The sequence below is a fragment of the Rosa rugosa genome, chromosome 5 (assembly GCF_958449725.1).
Source record: "Rosa rugosa chromosome 5, drRosRugo1.1, whole genome shotgun sequence".
NCBI lineage: Eukaryota > Viridiplantae > Streptophyta > Magnoliopsida > Rosales > Rosaceae > Rosa > Rosa rugosa.
In genome coordinates this window covers 21,339,130-21,363,016 of record NC_084824.1, presented here as the reverse complement: position 1 = coordinate 21,363,016, position 23,887 = coordinate 21,339,130, and the positions used below count along the sequence as shown (strand labels likewise).

At 38.6% G+C, this 23,887-nt stretch overlaps 1 protein-coding gene and 1 pseudogene across 13 annotated transcripts; both read right to left on the bottom strand.

Annotated features, from left to right (window-relative positions):
• Positions 1-555: 555 nt before the first annotated feature.
• On the bottom strand, positions 556-23,492 carry LOC133709831 (putative disease resistance protein RGA3). 13 transcript variants are annotated; one of them, XM_062135737.1, is made up of 12 exons: positions 23,281-23,492; positions 19,713-19,827; positions 11,733-11,868; positions 9,962-10,885; positions 7,226-8,481; positions 4,647-7,121; positions 4,444-4,548; positions 4,212-4,333; positions 2,839-3,152; positions 2,038-2,170; positions 1,204-1,362; positions 556-1,135 (listed from the first exon to the last, which is right to left on the bottom strand). In XM_062135737.1, exons 5-7 carry the CDS (start codon positions 8,387-8,389, stop codon positions 4,513-4,515), a joined length of 3,675 nt encoding a protein of 1,224 aa, XP_061991721.1. In that variant the 5' UTR covers positions 8,390-8,481; positions 9,962-10,885; positions 11,733-11,868; positions 19,713-19,827; positions 23,281-23,492; the 3' UTR covers positions 556-1,135; positions 1,204-1,362; positions 2,038-2,170; positions 2,839-3,152; positions 4,212-4,333; positions 4,444-4,512. The 13 variants fall into 13 exon arrangements, with proteins under 13 accessions (XP_061991721.1, XP_061991726.1, XP_061991722.1 ...); XM_062135742.1 differs by having other exon boundaries at positions 2,047-2,170; XM_062135738.1 differs by having other exon boundaries at positions 1,204-2,170; positions 23,277-23,492.
• On the bottom strand, positions 21,424-23,270 carry LOC133711349 (pentatricopeptide repeat-containing protein At1g12775, mitochondrial-like; annotated as a pseudogene).
• Positions 23,493-23,887: the final 395 nt, after the last annotated feature.

The following is a 23,887-nucleotide window of genomic DNA, read 5'->3' as shown; positions in this document are numbered from 1 at the left end:
GGGAGCAATTGGCTTCAAAGAAACCAAGATTGCATCTGAGTGAAAGGCTAGCTAGAGCAATTCGGATATCAATTTTAAGCATACATTGGCTTCAAATAACAAATAATGCAGATTATTAGATACAATGTACAATTTTTTTTTTCTCTGTTAAAAAAAGAGGATCAAAGGATTTCAGTACTCCTAACATTATATTGACTCGATCTTAGGTAGTGGGGGCCCTAACCACTGAGCTAACACCACTTCGTCAATACAATGTACAAAATTCAAAATGAGCGTGGCAAGCAATCTCGGTGATAATTAGAACCACACTCAGAATGATTTCACTTGATCAGTTCTGATTTATTTCACTTGCCCTTATATATGTTAAACAGCAGAAACTGTTAAAAGAAAAAGCAAATGTGAAATCAAATAGAGGGGAGATTAGTTGTATACTTGTAATCCTTTATGCCATGCTTGGAATTTCACGATTCGTAATCCTAGCCCAAGATCACACCCATTTTATTAAGAGAAAAATCTAGAATCATAAAGAACACCACAATCAACAAGTTCACCCAATTTGTCCACTGCAATAATCCACTAATGTCAAATTAAAATGTTCTTTGTTAAGTAATCTCGTACTTTTTCACAACCCTTCTCAACAGTGAACCCCAATTACACCCAAATCTCACAAACACTTGATCTCTCAGTTCTCTCCATGAAAATTATCACCAAGAGACCAACACTCAAAGAACATAAGAAAATTTTTGACTACCACAACTGATGCCATTTTTACCTAGCCAAAACTCAGAAATATGGCTTGATACTTGAAGGTATAAGAAGTGCCGAGAAGCTCACAATCAGCTCCACAACCAATATGAGTAACTCATAAACAAGCCCAAAGTACCAAATTGTCCAGGTCCTCCAGGACATGTTTGTTGCTCCATTCATTAAGTTTTCATGGAAACACCAAGAGAGCACAAAAATGCAAAATCTGACGTACATGAGGTTCTTCATACAGCTCGCGGATAATAGAAGGCTTGTTTCCTAGAAACCATGCATGCTTGACTAAATGGCTTATCCAAGATGCAGATGGAGTTTGTTCTCAATATAGGGCAAAGTTACCAGCCTTTGCCAGATCCAAACAAACAGCAACCACCTGAGACAACGAATTTGAGTGCTCCAATTCCTATGAGGGAAGAAGAGGTAGGGGTTTGAAAAGCTTACTATGATTTTAGGAACTGGTTTAACTTAGAACATCAGTGGAAGCAATCATGCACAACTGAAATTTCAAAGACTCAAGGCACATGTTTCCCTCCGAACTTGAACCCAATGAATATCCCACTGTGCATGTTTAAAGAGGTCTCTCATAGCTTCAATGCAGACCTGATATCAAAAAGATGATCTGTCAATGCTGAGGAAAAGAAAGAGAGAAGGATAACATGTTTACTTCTTTTATTAAATGCTTCAAACAACTTTTCCACAACAAAGCAATTACACACTTGCTACACTGAATAGCTGTGAAGGAAAGAATATGTGGATAGTTTACAGTTGTGGAGGTGAAAGGGATCTGATAGTTTACAGATGATTTTAAACAAATGAGCATCTAGGATATCAATGTTAACTTTGGCATCCATACAGATTATTGGATATCTAACAATTGGGACCTCTCACTCAGCATAACTTCACATAGATGGTCAAAACCAATAATTTCCATATGCAGCAATATGGTGAGGTTCCTGCTAAATTCAGTGGTAAGTAATTCTTCACATCATTGTTGGAGGGATCAGTATTGTGTGACAACTGCAAATGAATGAGGGTCTGAACTGTTCTGGCAAATACTTTACTTGCAATAAATGCCATTGAACATCTCTCCCTCAACCCAAAATAAGAACAATAATGTTCATCCTTATCAATGTCTTTTTTGTTTATACTAGAGGATGAACTTCACCATCACAAAAACTAGTACTTATAAAGGAAAAGAATAATAGGACATAAAACACGAGGATAACTGATAATTTAAATAACTAGATGAAAGCGATAGAGGGAACAAGAACAAACACAAATTACACTCTGCCTCTGGAAAATAAGAAGTCAGCCACTGACGTCGGCTGTCCTCAGTGCATCTTTTTGTCTGCATAGCTGCCACTTTAGGTGGATACTTCTCATTCTCATAGCAGCTGCTGATTAACACCTGATACAAAGAAAGTATAAAAGGTTACAATGACTTACAATGACGATACAACTTATAAATATAAATTGAAGGAAAGTAAATAAGAAATCATCCTAGTAGGCTTGCATCGATGAATGCCAAATTCATTAAGTGTCATAAACAAATGAAGAAAAGAATGGTGGGATACTTCTTTAGCAAGTCACTGCACCACTGTTTTAAGATATCTGTGGGTGGAGCTAAAGAAATCAAATCCTTGTACATTTGTAGAAAGAAAAGTTTACTATTAATCAAACAGGGCATTGATATATTTTTATTTGGATTAAATACTTGTTACTCCTCATACTTTTCCCTGAAAAACAGTTTGGTCCCTCGCCTTTTAAATTAAACTGAATAGTCCTTATTCTCTCAAATTCTCATATAACAAGTCCAAAATGATTCGAAATGACTATTATGCCCCTAATTTTCTATTTTTATTATTATTTTTATTTTTTTCTCTATTTTTTTAATTTTTCTCTCCTTTTTTTTATCTTTTCTCTCTCCCTCTCTCCTGGCCGCACAGTCTCTCTCTCTCCCTCGACCTCTCTTCTTCTTCTCTTCCTCTGCAAACACCGGAGAACACCATCTCCGGCCACCATTTCATCACCATCCAAAATTAAACAACACAATTAGGGATTCCTCGACATGAACACCTTCGTAGGTAATCAATCAATCAATCTTCTCTGCTTTTCAATTTTGGTTTGCATCAATCACACTAAGCAAGCTCCTTTCTCGATTCCGATCACAGGTGAGGCGTACGATCAGGTTCGTGAAATGTGCATATTCCTCTTAAACGGCTGATGAAGAGGTCTTGGTGCAGGTCTCGCAAGCCACCTTGCTGTCGGCGTCCTGAGCTAGGCAGGCGTCGAGCATGGCGTCGGAGATCTGGTCGCAGAGCTTGTCTGGGTGACCCTCATTGACGGACTCAGAGGTGAACAAGAAGGTCTCAAGAGCCATTTCGTACAATCTGCAGCAAGATATCACAAATCTCATAAGCAATTCGAACACATAGTTTGGTCATATCAACAAACAGATTGTGTGTTGTGTGCATCTATCAGATCTGAGTGACAGAGATTCATAGTCTAAAGATTCAAACTTTATCAAAATTTTCAAACACCCAATTTCAGATCTACCATCAGTAACAAAACCCAGATCCAATTTTCCAATTTTAAAGAGTTTTCATCACAAAGTCATAGTGTCAACATAAGTTCAATAAAGTCGATCCAAGCAAAATCGAAATGAACCCGGAAACTAACAACTTCAAAAAGGAGCGGAAGCGCACCTGAGAGATAGAGAGGGAGAGTTCGTGAAATTGTGTTGTTTAATTTTGGATGGTGATGAAATGGTGGCCGGAGATAGTGTTCTCCGGTGGTTGCAGAGGAAGAGAAGAAGAAGAAGAAGAGAGGTCGAGGGAGAGAGAGAGACTGTGCGGCCAGGAGAGAGGGAGGGAGAGAGAAAATATAAAACAAGGGGGAGAAAAATTAAAAAAATAGAGAAAAAAAATAAAAATAATAATAAAAATAGAAAATTAGGGGCATAATAGTCATTTCGGATCATTTTGGACTTGTTATATGAGAATTTGAGAGAATAAGGACTATTCAGTTTAATTTAAAAGGCGAGGGACCAAACTGTTTTTCAGGGAAAAGTATGAGGAGTAACAAGTATTTAATCCTTTTTATTTCACTGCAAGCCTTCCTTGAAGAAAGGAACAGGGTATCCAAACCAACACGGCATTTCTTGGAAAAAATGTTAAATACTAAGATGATGACATACTGAAACGATTTCTAATATGATATGATTAGTTTGAAATGATTAAAGTATATTTCTCCGGATATATTTTATGCCATTAAGTATGATAGAACCTGCTAAGATATAATTTATGCCATTAGGAAGGAAAAAGATGTTAAATTCTAGGTTTATAACAGACTAAAATGATTTCTAATAGTATGTCTATCCTCCATGAGAGAGCAAATATGATATAAGTCAATTGAAATGATTGAAGTATATTTTTCAGTATCATGGTCACCTTATCTTCAATGAAACACAGCAGACAAGCCTTACATGGGAGAGGTGATTGAACTACTGGGACTCGATCATCACCTATTCAGCATCATTTGATGTTCCCGTCAAGTATGATAGAGCCTGCTACTATATAATTTAAGCCAAAAGGAAAAGGTAGGATTGTTAATACATTACTGGTTAAAGTGAAAAAAGAAATGTGAGAAGAGAAGAAAAAGACGGTGGTTTGAAAAGCTTACCCTGCTTTAGGGATAAATTTCGGGCAATTGGGAATTGATTAACCTTGTAACGTGAACAAACATTCTAGTTTAGTATGGCGGGCATTCTGTATCTTCAATTCCGGACTGAGTTAAGAAAGATGAAAAATGAAACATAATAAGAAATAAATTTGCAGGAAAAAAGAAAATAAAAGGAAAACAGATTGATTTGGTTAAAAAATTACTGGAAACTTTTGGAATGTGAGAAAATTTGGGCCAGTCTCCTTGGTGCATATTTCTTTGAGCAGGGGACATTCTACAACGGAGAGCTCCTTCAATTTCTTGAGGTTTTCCATAGCATCTTTTGTAGGTAGATGATGGAGATTCTTACAGAACGAGATCTTGAGGAGCTCAAGAGATGTAAGATTTCCCAACCACTCAGGAAGAGCCTTTAGTCCCATAAAAAATGATATCTGGAGTTCTTTTAAACAAGTAAAGTGCTGAATTTGTTGGGGCAGAGACTTGAGCTTAGGCCACCCAAACAACCATAACTCTTCAAGTTGTGAATTAGGTGGAAGCTGAAAATCAGGGAAGGCGTCCAGCTTATGCCAGAACGGACCAATTGTCAGCTCCTTCAAACGAATGAGGCGGTGAAATCCTCCTGTGGGTACATATTTTAATTTCCCACAATGACATATCAACAACTGACGAAGATTAGGTGGAATAGATTCTAGACTAGGGCAATCCTCCTGTAAAGACAAATACGCATCAAGACCTTGAGAAATTTCCTCCGGTTGATTCGTTGAGTCCGGGTGGTCGCACACATATGATACTGACATGGATACTAGACTAAAGCAATTAGTTATTTGCAGATCCTGAAGAGAGGTGCAGAATTGGAGCCCACTCGGTAGGCTTAATAATCTCTTACAATAAGAAATCTTCAAGCTCCGGAGAGATGTGATGCCCTGTGTGATTGGAATTGATGTTAGATTATCACAATGCCCAATCTCCAATTCCTGAAGAGAGGTGCAGAAGCTGATCCCACTTCCTAGGCTTGATAATTCCTCACACCTTTCAATCGTCAATTTCCGGAGAGACGGCATGCCCTGTGAGGTTGGAATTGTCATCAGATTACGGCATTTGGAGATGTTCAATTCTTGAAGAGAGGTGCAGTAATCGAGCCCAACCTCTAGGCTTGATAATCCATGACAACTCCAGATCTTCAATTGACGGAGAGATGCGATGCCCTGTGAGATCCGAACCGACTCTAGGCTGTCACAACCATCTATCGTCAACTCTTCGAGGCAAGGAAATACCACGACTTCTCCTTCTGCTGCTGCTGATATCCTCGGTGCTTCCATCCATTCAATAAGCTCTTCGCACCGAGATATGTATAATGTTTTCAATGCAGGAAATAAAGTCGTGCTAGTACCATAGAACTCAGCTCCCACAACTTTCAGCCTTCTCATCCCATAAATCTCAAGAGATCTTAGATTAGGTAGACGGCCGAGTGTTGGGACTCCTTCACAATTATGTAACCGAATCTTCTTCAAATTTTGGAGACTCGTTATCCATGAAGGAAATCTAGCACCCATGAAATTTTCAATCTTCAAGTTTTGCAAGTTACCATGAGGTTCCAAGCCATCTAGTACATCCATCTCATTGTTATAAGTTGGCCTTCGGTACCATTGAAAAGTTAACTCACTTAAGTGACTTTTCTCCACTAAGAAAGCCTTCTTTGCTTCTTCTCCATCCCTTACATGTTCTAGCTTAGAAATAATTAAGTGGCCTCTCAGTTGGTTCAACCCACCCAACTCCTTAATTGCAGGACATGTCTCCTTACCCACGTTAAAACAAGTTAATGTTCGGAGTTTAGTTAATCGCCTCAGAATCCCAGATTCAAATCCCATTCTCTTATCAAAATAAAGATGCCTCAAGTTGATCAGATTTTGAATCTCCTTTGGACACTTTTCAAGATACCACGGTAATCTCAATGTTTGGAGATTATAAAGCTTGCCAATAGACTTTGGGAGTGCTTCAATTTTTGTATGTGAAAGATCCAGATACCTCAAGTGCTTCAGCTTGCCAAGTGAATATGGCAACTCCTGAATCTCATACCCAAAGAAACTTAAGACACGTAAAGCTCTAAACTTTAGGAACTTGGTATTAGAAACCTGGACATTCGAAAAGAGTGAGCGCAGTCTTGAAATACTTGTTTTTGGCATATTTTCTAGTTTTTGAGTAAGAATCCGTGCGACATGTCGAATCTCATCATCATCCATCTCATTATCGAAGTCTGGTGTCCAACTCTCACACACGGATACTTCTATTGCACGATCATGCAAAAGATCATGCATCTTGCATTGAGTGATAACGCCATCCTCATCCTTTGTAGCATCTTGAAACAAGGAGTTCTCCAGTAGAGTATCAAAATACTTATTGCCTATATCCTCCATTTCAATACCTTGCTTGCTTTGGAGCAAACCTTGAGCCATCCATAGTTGGATCAAGTTATCTCTTTCAATTGAGGAACCTCTCTCGAGCATAGAGCAATATGCAAAACATTGTTTCAATGGTGATTCCAAATTGTCAAAACTCAACCTCAGAACCGACATGATCCTGCTATCCTCTTTGTCTGATGATACCTGCCATATTTTACTTTCCAGAATTGACAACCATTCCTTACTACTACTCTTAGAACGCATCAAGCTTCCCAAAACCTACAGTTATTTTGAGATTCAAATTTTAGCATAACTTCATCTATACATATCAAATAGTTCATCTACACACTAAAAAATCAATAAGGTGATTGAAGACACCGTACCTTTGCCACCAATGGAAGACCAACACACTTTTTGGCAATTAACCTTCCAATTTCCTCTAGTTCTGAAGGTATCGGAGTATTAGGATCTGCAAATGCTCTATCCTTCAATATGGACCAACATTCATCATCCGATAGAGTCCCTAGATTGCACCTAGGAAGTGTTTCCATGATTGATGCAACCTTGGCACTACGGGTGGTGACAATCACACTGCTTCCTTTGGCAGAATTTAGTTGCAACAGACAACTCTTCAAATCATTCCAATTATTAGCATCCACACTCCAAATGTCATCAAGTACAAGAAAATACCTTTTCTCTTTCAACTTCTGCTGGAGGCTTCCAATCAATGCTTCCCGACTTGAAAGATTTGCTCCCCTCACGTCGTCATATGATTCCAGCATTCGACATAAAATTGAATTGACATCAAAGGTATTAGATACATACACCCATAATGTTGCATCAAAGTAACTTTTCATTTCACCTTCTTTCAGTTGCTTGGTAACTGAGCGAGCGAAAGTTGTTTTACCTAGGCCTCCCAATCCTACAATGGCCATCACCGAAAGAATCTTTTCTTGATTGTTGGAGTTGGTCAAGGTTGCAATTATATTTGACACCACCTCATCCCTTCCAACAATAATTGCATCTTTGAAGGTGAATTCATTTTTCTCAAAGAATGAGGTTGTTTCCCTGTCCTGCATACCGTGACTGGTTGCTGCACCTCCATTTGATCTGACGAGTCCCACACCGGGTGCTTGCTTGTTAAGATCCTCTAAGGATGTGTTGATGCTGTAAATCTTGCGTGCCATCTGAAGACGAAATACAACAGGATTGTTGCAGAAGAAGCCGAGTATCTTCTTATCCAGGCTTGTCTCCTTTATAACGATACGCTGAACTTCATATTGTAATTCATCCAGAATATCGTCTGCATAATAAGCTACGCTTATAAGCCTCTTCATCCAGTCGGCCCTTGCTCGGAGTTCCCGATCTTCAGGTTCATGCCCAGCATCATGGATTATATTTCCAATCAGAGTTGAGGATTCTTTGAGCTTGTTTATCTCTTTGTGGAACCCCCAGACGATGCCGAGTCTCAATTGATCAGTAGCAAGTGAAGCCACCTTACTCACTACTTCTCCGGCAACGGATTCAAGGAGAGAGAGTACAAACATCTTTCCCAGGGTAAGAGTCTCCCTCAGAGTCTCAAAGGTGAATACTAATCACACAGGCCGAGAGCGATCAAGTAGTCTGTTGTTCCTCTATCCTTTTTTGTAAGTCAACACAAAATAACTGAAATTCAATTATTGGTTACAACAGTTGACTTGTTTTTTCTTTGTTAAATTCTTTCTGCACCATACAAATTTCTTATTTCTAACACCATACAAAATTTTATACACTTGTCTCTTTCATAGTTTCCCACATGTCCAACTTACTCTCTCAACCTTTATCTCCCCCCGCTCAAGTAAACCGCCAGTGCATAGTTTTTATACTAGCTAAGACAAGGTATTTAAATTACTCCAAGGTATAACTATTATGGTAAATAGTAGTAAAAACAAATAAAATTAAAATTAAAAACCGAAGCAAGTATATTTAAACATCAAAGTCTTAAAATTTTGAGATGAAAAACATATAGAGCTTGCTTGTCATCCAAATAGTACCCTTCACGGTGCCAAATCATTGCCCTCCCTTATTTTTAGCTCTCCTTCATAGGAGATGGATGGCCCAAGTAAGATGGTTTCAATTGACATTTCACATATGACATTGATATGAAAACATGCAAGTAAACCAAACTTGAAGGTTTAGGTACGAAACGGTTTCAATTTTGCATACTTGGGCTTGATGGTTAAATAAATTAGGTGCAGGTAATCTAACTGATAGCATATATAGGAGTTACCTGTTACATGTATTTTTCCAGATTATGTATCTCCTTTTAATAGGTTCAAGCAAGCCAAATCAGTCAATTCTAGAGATGAGTCAGTTGCACCAATACTGCAGCCGAAACTACCCTTATATTTCCTTATCAAAACTGAAGATGTTTCAAGTTGATTAATCTTAGCACTGAACTTTAAATTTTTAGTACTGTACGTACATTCTCAATGTCTGCAGGTTATAGAGCATGCCAAAAGGCATTGGGAGAGCTGTGATTTTTGTCTTGAAAATTTGACCGATCAACTTGCCAATAGAAATTGACAACCGCTCAGTATCAGCCCCATATAAATGTAAGCCATGCCAAGCTCTAAACCTCGAAATGTGTTATCTGCTGGGACATTGTCATTCAACAATAGTGAGCAAAATCTCCCAACAGTTGTTTCTCGCGTCATTTCAAGTGTTGAAGTAGGAATCCCTGAAACATGTCGAAGCTGAGGCGTATGCCACCTCGAGCTCTCACGTTCAGACATTCTACAGAAGGGATTCTAATACACTATCAAAAAACACCTGCCTGTGTCTTCCATCTCTCGATTACTTTTGTGAAGCAATCCTTCTGCCATCCAGAGCTGGACTCTAACTATGTAAATAATATGTTGAAATTTAATATCCAAGTTGTTTCAATATATTATAGTTGTTGCTTTATTGTCTAAAGGTTCAAGCTGCTCTAGTAAATTTGACATCTTATATCCTTGATGTGTGACGCAAATATATATGACAATTGACCCAAAAAAAATAAAAAAAAAAATAAAAGAAGAAGAAGTAAGAATTCAAATACAGCATGCAGATTCAAAATGAAAATGTTTAATGGTACATACCTTTGCCACTGATGGTACGCCCACACACGTTTTAGCAATCAACCTTCCAATTTCCAATTGATCTGAATCTATCAGAGAACTACTACCACTTGGGAATGTTCTATCCATCAAGATGGACCAACATTCTCAGTTGAATAAGTTTCAAATCACACATATGGCTTCGAAATGTTTCAGTGATCAATGTGACATTGGAAATGCAGGTACTGACAATTACCATGTTTACCCGAACAGATCTGAGTATTAACAAACAACTCTTCAAATTGTTCCAATTTTTAGTATCATCATTCCAAACATCCTCAAGTATGGGAAAACCTGTCAACTCTAATTGAAGGTGCTGAAGCAATCCCTGCTGAACTTCCAACTCTGCCTTTGCTCGGTTAAGTAATCCTAAGATCCGTCTTAACATTAAATTGAAGTCAAAAGCCATACATTAACACACCCTTATTTTTATTAAAGTGCAGTACCATCTGCTTTGAACTACTAATCTCTGAAAACCTCATATTGGAATCCATCTGAGACATCATCAGCATCATGGGCAATCGAAAGTTTATTCACCCAGTCTTCCAATGCCTCACTTCCATCTTCAGGTTTCTTTGCAGCATCATGAAACACTTTCCAATCCAGGATAAGGATTCACCCAGTTTCTTCAGTTTTTTTGTTAAGCCTCAGGCAAGAATGAATTGTTCCAATCCAAGGTTACTTTAGCAAGTATTCTCTCAACAGCAAAAGTAAGCAGAAGGTCTACAGGCCATCTTTCCTTCTCTATGCAACAGAAAGACTAAATTTCTAAACTGTGACACAGACCAACTGTTTCTCTCTTATAACCAAGGTAAGAATTTCAATTTATAAAGTGAGAGATGTAGGCTTGACAATGTTGCCTTTTATAGACCTAGAAACTTCAATTTCATAATTGAGGATTGTTTCCTGCGCATTCACATGGCACAAGCATTATAAGCAACCAGACCATATTGTTCAATTCATTAAGTTGATGTATGATCATTATATTATGGAGGAAGATGCCAGCAAGCTGTTAAGGCATAAGCAGTCAAGTCACTGTTTAATCCCTTTTATTTCTAGGGTTGTCAATTTTATATCATGATCATATATTATAACAATTGCAATAAGATTGCAGGGGAGGTGCCAGCCTAGGAATTTCAGTCATATCTGTTTAGAATGGGTTACCGTCACGCTACACCCTACATAAGAATCATATGTCAAAGAATCTCACTTAATTATGAAAAAAAAGTAATTAAAAAGTATTGCAAATTACTACACCAGTGGAGTTGTTTTATGTTTAATTTACTCGTAATGTTTTAGCAACTAACATCACCTTCCAATGAAGCAGGGTTCTTCCTCATCCTAATGTAGTCCCCTCACAACAGTTTCTTTTTTAGCAAATATAAGATACAAACTGACACTTTCAATCTATACCAATAGTTCATTGACAAATTCATATACAGTGTATACAATGAATGCTTCACAAACAGGGTATCTGTTAAAGCGTAATAATTCAACAGAAACATCAATGAAAAATTCAGGGTTCATAAAACTTCAGCCTAAGATAGCAAAACCAAAGCATTGAGAGATAGGACATTAAGTACACTTATGTCACAACCAAGGTCTACGGTATTAGTTATCAATAATCTTTAGCCAGTGAAAGACTGAACTGGGAAATAAGCATCACAATCCACTAACTCTCTGCTTCAAAAATGAAGCACTACCCATGACAAATTTAAGAACACAGCACCAAAAGAGTTTCAAGGAAAATAACCTGAAGGTGATGAGAAACCTCTATGTTGTCCATATCTACTTCTGGTCCCCAAAACCAGACAGAGCCAGGTCCTTGAACAGCTCACAAGCTTCCCTACAGCCAACACTCTCACACATTCTTTAAGGTCTTCTCTGGGCTGCAAAATTTTCAAGAACAAATTTACAAAAAAAGCTAAGCGAGAAGCCCAAAACAAAAATCAATAAATATATCAGAATGTCCCGAAGACAAGGGAAGTGGCAAGAAGGATTCACTTTGGGACCACAAACTTTATTTTGCTAACCAATTTAATTTCCAATGCTTGGATAGAAAGTCAAGAATGAAAAGTATGTCAGTATATTAGTTTCTAGTATAATCATATAACTAAATGAATTATGGTCAATACTCAATAGTCTATAAGCATTTCCTATAAACTATAAAGTAAAATGTAACCAAAGTATCCTAAATTCAAAACCCAGAAATCAACATCAAATCAACTTTTACAAAATCCTAAAGAAACTTTTACAAAACCCAGAAATCAACATCAAAGTTATGAATTACAGCCACGCTTTACCACCCGAAAACAAAATCCTAAAGTACAGCTAAGAAACTGCACCACAAAACCAGAGCTACAACACGGATCATAAATGAAGGTTACTATAAAGCTGGAAGATCAGAACCTGAAAATGCAACTCACTGAATGTTCTTGAAAAATATTGGGGACGCAACAAGGGTGTGTGTGAATTATATCATATAGGATATAAGAATAAAATTTACAATGGCATAAGAATGTTCTTGACATTTTTTATGCAGGAGACAGCAAGATGTCCTGATCTACAGTGCCGCCGCAACCTCATTTGCAATTAAAACGGCATCTAAAACCTGCCTAACTGTAGGTCCCTTGAGATTGTGAAATAGTATCTTTAAGCAATTCCCTCAGTCTTTGAAACAATCCTTCAGCAATAATTTTGTACAAGCTTGAAACTAAGCTGATAGGGCCTGATATCCCCTACTTTTGTTGCTTCTGCTCTTTTTGGGATTATATGTACATATGTTTCATTGGCAATATCATTAATTATACCATCTTTGCAAAACTCTCAAAAATCACATCAAATCTGCTGTTAAAACCCTTCAGTACTGATACATAGTTGAAGAATAACCATCAGGACCTGGTAACTTTACTTTGCCACAATCAAAATCAACTTCCTTGTTTCCTGTTCTGCAAACGACCTCTCCAACCAACTAGCTTTCCCAATCATACTTAGTATTGTTGTATTTTTTGGCTCATTGATACAATCTGAAAATTAGGATGCAGAATTCAAATCCAGGTCTAGAAAGGAAAGAGGTTTGCGCGCAGCTTTTCTATAAGTTCTAGGAAAGTTAGTCTTTCAAGTTCTATTAGGATTTGTATTAAAAGCTTAGTCTATTAGGGTTAGGAATCCTAATCCCATGTTGTATCAGCAGCCTCTATGCCCTATAAATAGGAGCTGCAGTCAGTTTTCTGATATAGAAGACAGAAAGTGCAGAAAACTGAGAGTCAAGGTGATAGAGAGATAAGAACTAGTCTGAGGGGTTTGAGGGGTCTGCAATAAGTACTTGTAAACACCTAAATTCTTCATAGTGCTAGTGAATCTCTCAAGAGAGATCACGAAGTGGACGTAGGCTAAAGTTTTGGCTGAACCACTATAAAATCTGCTGTGTTGTTTCTGTTTTCAGTTCATCTATTTTCTGACTTTGCTTAAGTAGTAAAACACAACGATCCTAAAGGGGGCTTACACAATAAGTGGTATCAAAGCCAGGTTCAAGGTGTTTTGCAATGGTGAACGGCAAAGTCATTGTCGAAGCAGGAGATGTGAAACCGTCCATTAAGCCCTTTAATGGCAAGGACAACTTCACGCTTTGGCAGAGGAAGATGAAGAACGTTCTGGTTCAGCAAGAGGTTGATGAGGCAATTGGAGATAAGCCTGCAACAATGACTGAAGCAGATTATACGAAGAAGAATAAGAAAGCAAAGAGCTCCATTGAGCTGCATCTTGCTGATAATGTCTTGCTTCATATTGGTGAGAATATGACTGCAAAGCAAGCATGGGAGAAGCTTGAAAGCGTCTACAGGGGTAAAACTATCAGCAGCAAGCTACTCTTGAAGGAACAGCTCTTTGGCCTCAAGATGGAGGAAGGGGATGATCTTAATGATCACATATGCAATTTTCAGAATTGCATATCAAACTTGGAGAAGGTTGGAGCAAAGATGGATGACGAAGACACGGCTGTCATGTTACTTCATTCGCTTCCACCTTCATTCAAGCACTTCAAAACCACCATGATATTCAAAGATACTATCACACTTTCTAAAGTGTGTGAGAACTTGGAATCATATGTCAAAATGGACAAAAATGAAGAAAGTTCTCAAGCACGGGGACTTCATGTCCGAGGCAAGGAGAGAGGAAGGTCCAGGAATAGAGGTGGTGGATTTGAAGAAAAAGGCAGGTCTAAATCCAAGGGGAAAGGCAAAGAAAAGAAGAATGGTTGCTTCGAATGTGGTTCACTCGACCACTGGAAAAGGAATTGCAAACAATGGAAGGAGAAAAAGGCGCAGATGTTAGGAGAAAGCTTCAAGTCAGCCAATGTCGTTACTGGAAATTATAGTGACGATGGAGAACTTCTCGCAGTAACAACCAGCTCCGGCGCGCTTAAATATTGGACCTTGGATACAGCCTGCACATTTCATATGTGTGCACACAGAGATTGGTACGACACATATGAAGAGAGGAACACCGGGGAAGTGTTGATGGGAGATGATTCACCTTGTAGAATCATGGGAATCGGAACAGTAAAGATCAAGATGCATGATGGAATTGTCCGAACGCTGGGAAACGTCCGACATGTCCCAAAATTGAGCAGAAATCTGATTTCATTGAGCACTTTGGATAGGGCTGGATTTTGGTATAAATCTGAAAAAGGACAGCTCAAGGTAGGAAAGGGACAAATGGTCTACATGAGGAGTGTGATGCAACTAGATAACATGTATAAACTTACGGGTTCTACAGTGGTAGGTGGAGCTGCAGTTTGTACGGAGGAAGACAAGACTGAGCTTTGGCATAAACGGCTAGGGCACATGAGTCAGAGAGGGTTGCAAGAATTACACAAAAGGGATCAGCTGGAAGGTGTAATGAGCTGCAAGCTTGAATTTTGCAAGTATTGCACACTAGGAAAGCAGACCAAGGTGACGTTCAATATGGGCAGCAGTGAGAACAAATCCAAAGGAGTATTGGACTATATTCACACAGATGTTTGGGGGCCTACACCAACAAAATCAAAGGGTGGAGCCAGATATTTTGTCTCTTTCATAGATGATTTTTCAAGGAAAGTTTGGGTATATTTCATGAAAACTAAAGACCAAGTTTTCACTAAGTTCAAGGAGTGGAAAGCTGAAGTTGAAAACCAAACAGGCAGAAAAATCAAGTGTTTGAGAAGCGACAATGGAGGTGAATATAGAGATAATCAGTTCTTACAGCTGTGCAAGGATGCGGGCATCACAAGACACTTTACTGTTAAGAAGACTCCTCAACAAAACGGTGTTGCAGAAAGGATGAACAGAACTCTCATGGAGAGAGAAAGAAGCATGAGACTTCATGCGGGGTTGCCTGAAACTTTTTGGGCAGAAGCGGTTAATCATGCATGTTATTTGATTAATCGATCACCTTCTAGGGCTATTAACTTCAAGTGTGCAGAGGAGGTATGGTCTGGAAAGCCAGTTGATTATTCCAACTTGAGAGTGTTTGGTTGCAGTGCTTATGCACATATTCCCAGCGATGAAAGAACCAAACTGAAACCTAAGTCCCATGAGTGCTTGTTCATCGGCTTTGAGAAAGGGGTGAAAGGTTATAAGTTGTGGGATATAGTCAACGACAAAAGATTGATCAGCAGGGATGTAATCTTTGATGAGAAGACTATGCCATTGAATGAGGAGGTTAATAGCAAGAAGGAGAAGATGGCTGTTGTTGAAGAAGAAGCAATCAAGATTTCATTAGCTAAACCATCAGATGAAGATTCCCAAGTTCAGGTGGAGCAAATTGAGCAAGTAGGGAATGATCAAGGAGCTATTGAAGAAACAGAGCAGCAACAACAGTCACCAGTTAGGGCTCAGGTGGAGCAATCCCCACAGAGGGGTCGAAATTCCCCTATCCCACAAGCACCTGAGTCATTTAAAAGAAGCATAGCACTTGACAAACCGAAGAGGAATCCAAGAAAGATACAAAGGTTTGGGTTCGAACCGGAAGAAGATGTGAGTCATGCTCTGAGTATAAGTCAAGGAGATCCAACTACTTATCAAGATGCCATAGAAAGCGAAGAACGAGCAGGTTGGATTGGTGCTATGACAGAAGAGATGGAATCTTTGCATAAGAATTCCGTGTGGGAGTTGGTTCCTAAACCCAAAGAAAGAAAACTTGTTGGCTGCAAGTGGGTGTTTAGGAAGAAAGAAGGAATACATGATGCTGATGCCATAAAGTACAAAGCACGTTTGGTGGCAAAAGGGTATTCGCAGAAAGAGGGAGTGGACTATGATGAGATTTTCTCTCCGGTCGTCAAACACACTTCGATTCGGTTATTGTTGTCTATAGCAGCTCAGTATGATATGGAGATTGAGCAGATGGATGTGAAAACTGCGTTTCTTCATGGGGACCTCGAAGAAGACATTTATATGTCGCAGCCGGAGGGTTTTGTCGAAACAGGAAAAGAGGATCTGGTTTGTAGGTTAAAGAAGTCCCTATATGGACTTAAGCAATCACCAAGGCAGTGGTACAAGCGTTTCGACACATACATGCTGAAAATAGGCTACACAAGGTGTCTATATGACTGCTGCGTTTACTACCATGTATTCGAAGATGGGGAGATTATTCTACTACTTTTGTATGTAGATGACATGCTAATTGCATGCAAGGATATGTCGAAAATTCAAGAGCTTAAGAAGAAATTGGGAGCTGAATTCGACATGAAGGATCTAGGAGCTGCACAAAAGATCCTTGGAATTGAAATAAGGCGGGATAGAAAAGCTGGTAAAATTTGGCTTTCACAAGAAAAGTACATTCTGAGGGTACTTGAACGCTTCAACATGGATGGAGCTAAGGTTGTTTCTATCCCATTAGCTGCACATTATCAGTTAAGTGCAAAACAAAGGCCATCAAGTCAAAAAGAGATTGATGCGATGAAGGATGTTCCATATGCAAGTGCAGTAGGGTGTCTCATGTATGCGATGATTTGCACAAGACCAGATTTAGCTCAAGCATTGAGCGTTGTCTCTAAGTACATGTCAAATCCGGGTAAGCCCCACTGGGAAGCAGTGAAGTGGATTTTGAGGTATTTAAAAGGGACTAGGCAGCTTGGAATCATGTTTGAGAGAAAACAAGAAGTAGCATGTGTGGCTGGTTTTGTGGATGCAGATTATGCAGGAGACTTAGATAAAAGAAGGTCCACAACAGGTTATGTTTTTACTTGTGGAGGAGGACCTGTGAGTTGGAAATCAACTCTTCAAGCAGTCACAGCTCTATCTACTACTGAGGCAGAATATATGGCATTAACAGAAGCTTCAAAGGAAGCTATTTGGTTGAATGGGCTAGCAAGTGAATTTGGAATTCACCAAGAAGGCGTGGTAGTGAAGTGTGACAGTCAAAGTGCCATTCATTTGGCAAAGAATCAGGTGTTTCATGCAAGGACGAAACACATTGATGTTCGCTATCACAGGATCAGAGATTGGGTAGAATCTGGAAATATCTTTGTGGAGAAGGTTCACACAAATGACAATGCTGCAGATTGTCTTACCAAGCCCGTTGCTGTAGAGAAGTTCAAGCATTGCTTGAACTTGCTCAGTATCACAACATGCTGAGTTGTGGTGGAGCACCTCCTCACTTGAGGTGCGTTGAGGCAAGAAGAGTCTTGCCAAGGTGAAGGTTCTTGAAGGTTTGTTCGGGATTACTTCAAGAAGTCCAAGACATCCTGAAGGTTGCAGCAATCGTTTTGGTATCAACTCACCAAGGTGGAGATTGTTGTGTTTTTTGGCTCATTGATACAATCTGAAAATTAGGATGCAGAATTCAAATCCAGGTCTAGAAAGGAAAGAGGTTTGCGCGCAGCTTTTCTATAAGTTCTAGGAAAGTTAGTCTTTCAAGTTCTATTAGGATTTGTATTAAAAGCTTAGTCTATTAGGGTTAGGAATCCTAATCCCATGTTGTATCAGCAGCCTCTATGCCCTATAAATAGGAGCTGCAGTCAGTTTTCTGATATAGAAGACAGAAAGTGCAGAAAACTGAGAGTCAAGGTGATAGAGAGATAAGAACTAGTCTGAGGGGTTTGAGGGGTCTGCAATAAGTACTTGTAAACACCTAAATTCTTCATAGTGCTAGTGAATCTCTCAAGAGAGATCACGAAGTGGACGTAGGCTAAAGTTTTGGCTGAACCACTATAAAATCTGCTGTGTTGTTTCTGTTTTCAGTTCATCTATTTTCTGACTTTGCTTAAGTAGTAAAACACAACGATCCTAAAGGGGGCTTACACAATAAGTATTAAGTTTCTTAGCAAAAAGTAATTAATTGATCCTCAGCAGTTCTCCCCTCATCTAAAGTGAAAGAATCATCAGTAGATTCTAATCTTTCATTAGAATTCTAATTTTTTCTGCCTTCATCAAAAATTATTGAATTGCCATCACCCTCTCTAGCCCAAGGCACTTTTGCCTTTTGCCTTCATATCATCTCTTCCTTGAAAATCGCTCTCCTAAAACTTCCATTCCATCAACTTGTTAGCTTCCCAACCTTGAATCCCCCCACTATTCCACCATTCTTTGAAACAGTTTGGAGGAGTTCTGCTCCACAAATACTTCAAACCTAAAAGCAGTCAGACCCTTTCATAATTGGTTTGAATCCAACTGAATAGGATAGTGATCTGAAGGTTGAAGTAAGAGCTATTTGCCTGACATGAGGAAATTCCTCCTCCCATTAGTTGTATGGAATCCTAATAGATGAAAATAATCCTAATGTGGAATTTGCAAAGGAGCATCAAGGAAAATGTCACCAAAACAAAAATAAAATAAAAGATCTGATACTAGAGATGAAAGTTCAAGCCAAAATAGAAATGCAAAGACTTATTATTTCACTGCTTTTGATATTGATAACATACATATTGACAACACACATGAACTAAAAGGAAACTGCTATATCCATGAGTACATGGCAGCAGCAATGACGATCGAAATAGATGAGGCAAAAGTAGATAAACCACTAGATGCATTAGGTAGACGGTACACAAGTAATTACATTAAATTTTGGACAAAGAAAAGCACATCTGAAAGCTGTAGTTCTGACTAGCATCCATATTTGTAGTCATCTTGAGAAGACTGCAACTTACCAACCATCTACACATACATAGAATACATTATCTGTGTTCAGGACTCCAGAGTCTTTATTCTTATTATTTTTTTTCCATAACGATCTAGCAACTAACATCGCCTTCCAACAAAACACGGTGCTTCTTCATCTTAATGCAGTCTCTTCACCCAACACTTTATTTCCTAGATATATTACCAACTGAAACTCCTCCAATCTCTACTAACAGTTCATTGAATAAACATATAAAGTGTACACAATGACTTCACAAACAGAGACCATCTGTTAAAGCTCCTAATAGTCTCAAGACATTCATCAATAATAAGTTGAGGATTGTGATGAGAAAGTTGGGTTCATAAAACTTCAGACTAAGATAATGAAACCAAATCATTGAGAGATAGGACGTATAGTACACCATGAATGTCCTCAGCAAGGCTTATAGAGTTATAGTATTAGTTTATATCACCAATCTTTAGCCAGTGAAAGACTGTAAGCTGGACAATAAAAGTCAAAATTCACCCAACTCTAATTCAAACAATGAAAATACCCATGACATATTTGAAAACAAAGCATCCAAAAACTTCAAGGAACATAACATGAAGAGGAATGGGCGATTGAGATTATAAACCTGGATACGATCACATGACTTCAAATTCCTGAAAACCAAAGAGCGACTTGAGCAGCTCAAAACTCAAACCACCTGCGCCTACCACCAACACTCTCACTTACTGGCCTTTCCTGAGCTGCAAAATTTTGAAAATTAATTTAACAAAGAAAGCAAAACGAGAAGCCCAAAACAAAAATAAATTGAAAATAGCAGAAAATCAGGAAAATAGGGAAAAGGGCTTGAAGGGTTTACTCTGGGACCAGGTACGAAGGTGGGTCTGATGAGATTGTTTTTGCTTTTTCTACCTTTTTTTCTTCTTCTTTTTTTGGGTTAAAAGAAAGAAATTTTATTGATCATGAGTACAATAAAAGAAGACAAGAGCTCCACATCAAGGAGACCTGACCCAAACATCAAGAACCAGAAATCTACACCAAATATAATTACTTAGCTGTAAACAAAAAACCATAAAAGACTGTATGCTTAGTCCAAGAATTCTGCCAAAACGGGAGCCCATAAAGCGCCTAGGCTGCTCCACTCTTACACCTCTATAATCTTCCCAAAAAAAAAAAAAAAAATCTATTTCTAAGCACCCAAAAGACCACTAATGCCCTGCAACCCCGTAGAACTCTAGCCATCTGTCCTTTGCCAAAGCCAAGATACCTTGCATTTAACAAAGAAAGACTCCCTGCTGGAATCTCTGAACTCAAACCAGCCTCCATATACAATCTCAAAGAAAAGCAATTTCACACTGCACAAAAACACATCTATACTCTCTTCCTTCATTTTACATATGACTCACCAATGGGGAGAAAAACAAGAACTTGGCCTTTGTTGAAGCATATCACAAGTGCTAACCCTCCCATGTGCCACCAATGAGCCTAAGAAATTGACCTTCGGTGGAATCTTTGTCTTCCATGTAAAACTTGCTGGCAAGAAAGCTAGAACCGACTTATCATCAGTCGAATCCGCAATTTAATTTCGAAATCTTTGCCACCCAATTTAATTTCGAAGCTTAGATAGAATATAATTATACAACTAAATGATTTAGAGTAGATAGTCTTAAAAGCATTTCATTAAAAAAAAGAAGGTAACCCAAAGTATCCTAAATTCAAAGCCCAGAAATCAGTATCAAATCAACCTAAGTCACTTCCATTTACAAGCATAAATCCATCCTCACCAACATTTTGAACATTCAAGACAACAAGGTTATGAATACACCCACTTGCCAATCTAATCAACAAAACCCTAAAACATAGCTAAGAAAATGACCCACAAAATAACAACTACAACCTGGTTCAAAACAGAAGCACACTCTAACTTTCGTGCCTGAGCAAAAATAAAGCTCGAGGATTATAACCTGAAAGTAAAAATCACTGAACCTTCTTGACAAATATTGGGGAAGCATGAGATGAGGGTGTGGGTGAGTTAAATCATATGTATATAATAAAATTTACAATTGAGTAAGAATGTTCTTGACATTTTTTATGTGGGAGACAGCAAGACAGAAGTGAAGAAAATTGAAATTTTTCATATCATAACATGTAGGAATAAGTATCGAGTTTGAAGAACAGAAAAAAGAAAAACTCATGACTTTCTCGGAACAGGAACAAACATTCTTACTCGGTTACTCATCAATTTCACAGGATTCAACCAAAACAGATGACAAAATCGATAACATGGAAACCAATACTCTAAACCTCCTAACCCTACAATCATTAGGAGGCTGGAAACTCTAGCACATAGCTATGTGAGTACCAAGAGGGGAATCAACTACAGACACATGGGAGCAAACAATGGGCCTGACCATTCCTACTAGGCTACTACCCTCTCGATAGTGAAAGGCTGAAAGCAATGCTGGAAAGTGATTAATAGCCATAGAATGAAAGAAAGCAAAAAACCTTACAAGTTGCATGGAAGAATGGATCACATAACAGGTTGAAACATCAGTTGCTTCTAAAATGTCCCCTAGACATGCAACAACAATATGGTATTTCTTTGAGCAAAGCTTATTAACCAAAAAATAACATATACCTTCTCCAGCACAGGACCTATGCTAAACATAAAGTCCAAAACATGTAAAGAATCATCCAACTTATCGCTTTTGAGAGAGACAATGAATCAATCTCCAAAAGGTTCTCTGCCCTGATTTTGGCTTATTGCTTAGCATCACTACAGACCAATTCATTCCCTCTGCAACATCACCTTGATCACAGAATCCATTAGTGATACAATCACGGCTGCCAGAACTTGTTTCCCAACCTATATTCTTCATATCATTCCACAAACTTTCTGCTTCTTCTACTCTTCCACCTGACCAAGCTTTCAATAAGTGGGGCATAAGAGTAGGCTGATGGCTGTAAACCGTGAGTCAGGAACTTTCTGAATAAGTTCATACTCTCAGCTATCTTAGCTTTAAAACAGAAACCTTGGATTAGAGAATCGTATGTTATCACATCACAAACAGTATGCTTCTCCGACATTTCTCAAAGTTCAGACAATTTTATATGCCCTCATCAGTCCTTCCACGCAAACAAAGCCCTTAAATCACAAGCTTTATCACACATATCCTTGTTCAAGATCCTGGCCTGTTCAAATCACCACTCTTTCCAAACCCATGAATCATGGTATTGTTAATTTGTTAGCGTACTCATTTGGATAATATCCCTTGTCAATCATCTCAAACCATAGCTTCCTAGCTCCTCGAAGCCAACTCATCATACAAAGACCATGAATCATGGTTGTATACGTGACAATATCTGGAGCATAGCCTCTAACCTTAAGATCATTTAAAATTCGGAAACCCCCAAACACCTTCCCTCTCTTGCACAACCAATTGATTACCTCCTGAAATGAGAACTTTATCAGAGACACATGCAGTTTTTCATTCGGACACTTTAGTATATTCTTTCTCCTTACAGTCCCCAGAGATCAATTTATCGAAAGCAGCATTCCAGGGACTATTCCATCTTGCAAAACCTGCTAACGAAGTCCATACCCTTTTGAAACCTCAATATCAACACAAAACGCTTAAATCCAATACCCCCACAGTCTCAACATCAACATCAGGTACAACACCACATTCTACCCTCCCAACCTATGACACCATGACAGAGCCACATAACAAGTAACAGGCACACTCCAGCCTCTTTCAAACCTATAAAACACATCAAGAAAAGCTTTTGCAGCATTGCAGGCCTTAGCCTCCTCAAGAGGAAATGGGATCAGGCTAAACCCCACATGAAGCTAGAAGAGCACATTTTTTTTGGTGCTTCAAAACCTCAGAGAAATTAAGAAGAGGGTACTCAGAGGAGAGAGTCTTCTTCAACCCACCTGGGCTTTGTTCTAAGAATCTTACAAATTTGTTGAGCAACTTGTGTAAAGTTAGAATCTTTGGTTTCTGTTGTAAGGTATCTGATTGGGGTTTTGGCGGAAGAGTCTTAAGATTGAAGATGAAGCTCTGGTCATGAACTATGGGTCTTCCTAGCTCTAGCTATAATTGCAAGTTGTGTATTGAGAATGGAAATTAAGCTCAATATCATTGAACAAATGGTGAAAAGAAGAAAAGATTAAAGCATGAGATCTTACTTACAGTGGGATGGGCTGTCAGCTCTGGTCGTCAAGAAGAACGAGTTTGAGCTCTACCGTCTCTACTACTCCGACAGTTGGAGACAAGAATCTACAATACCGACTTCGAGCTTAAGAATTCAATCTCAAGGGTGAATGAATGGTACTGATGTATTGTGTGAACTGGACGTTGGGCATGGTTGGCATGGGCCCAGAGTACTACAAAATTTATACTACAAAATTTCTTTTAAATTATCGAAATTTCTTACGCATTATTATACCCAGTGTGGTCTGACCGTTACATGTATGCATCTCCTTTCAATTGGTTCAAGGCTTCAAGCAAAGCCAAATAAGACGTCATTTCTGGAGATGAGTCAGTTCACTCAGTTGCACCAATCCTGCAGCTGGAACTTTCACTACATTTCCTTATCATCAAAACTGAAGATGTCTCAAGTTGAGTTATCTTCACAGTTCCATTGGGAACTTCTTTAGAATTAATTGCAGCTAAATGTTTGAGAGGGCCAAGGATAGTAGAGTGAATCGTTGTCTTATGGGCTTCAGTTTTTCATATAACACAACCATTATGTGCATTTTTGTGGTAGAAAGAGTTGGTAATTTGAGCATTGTATATA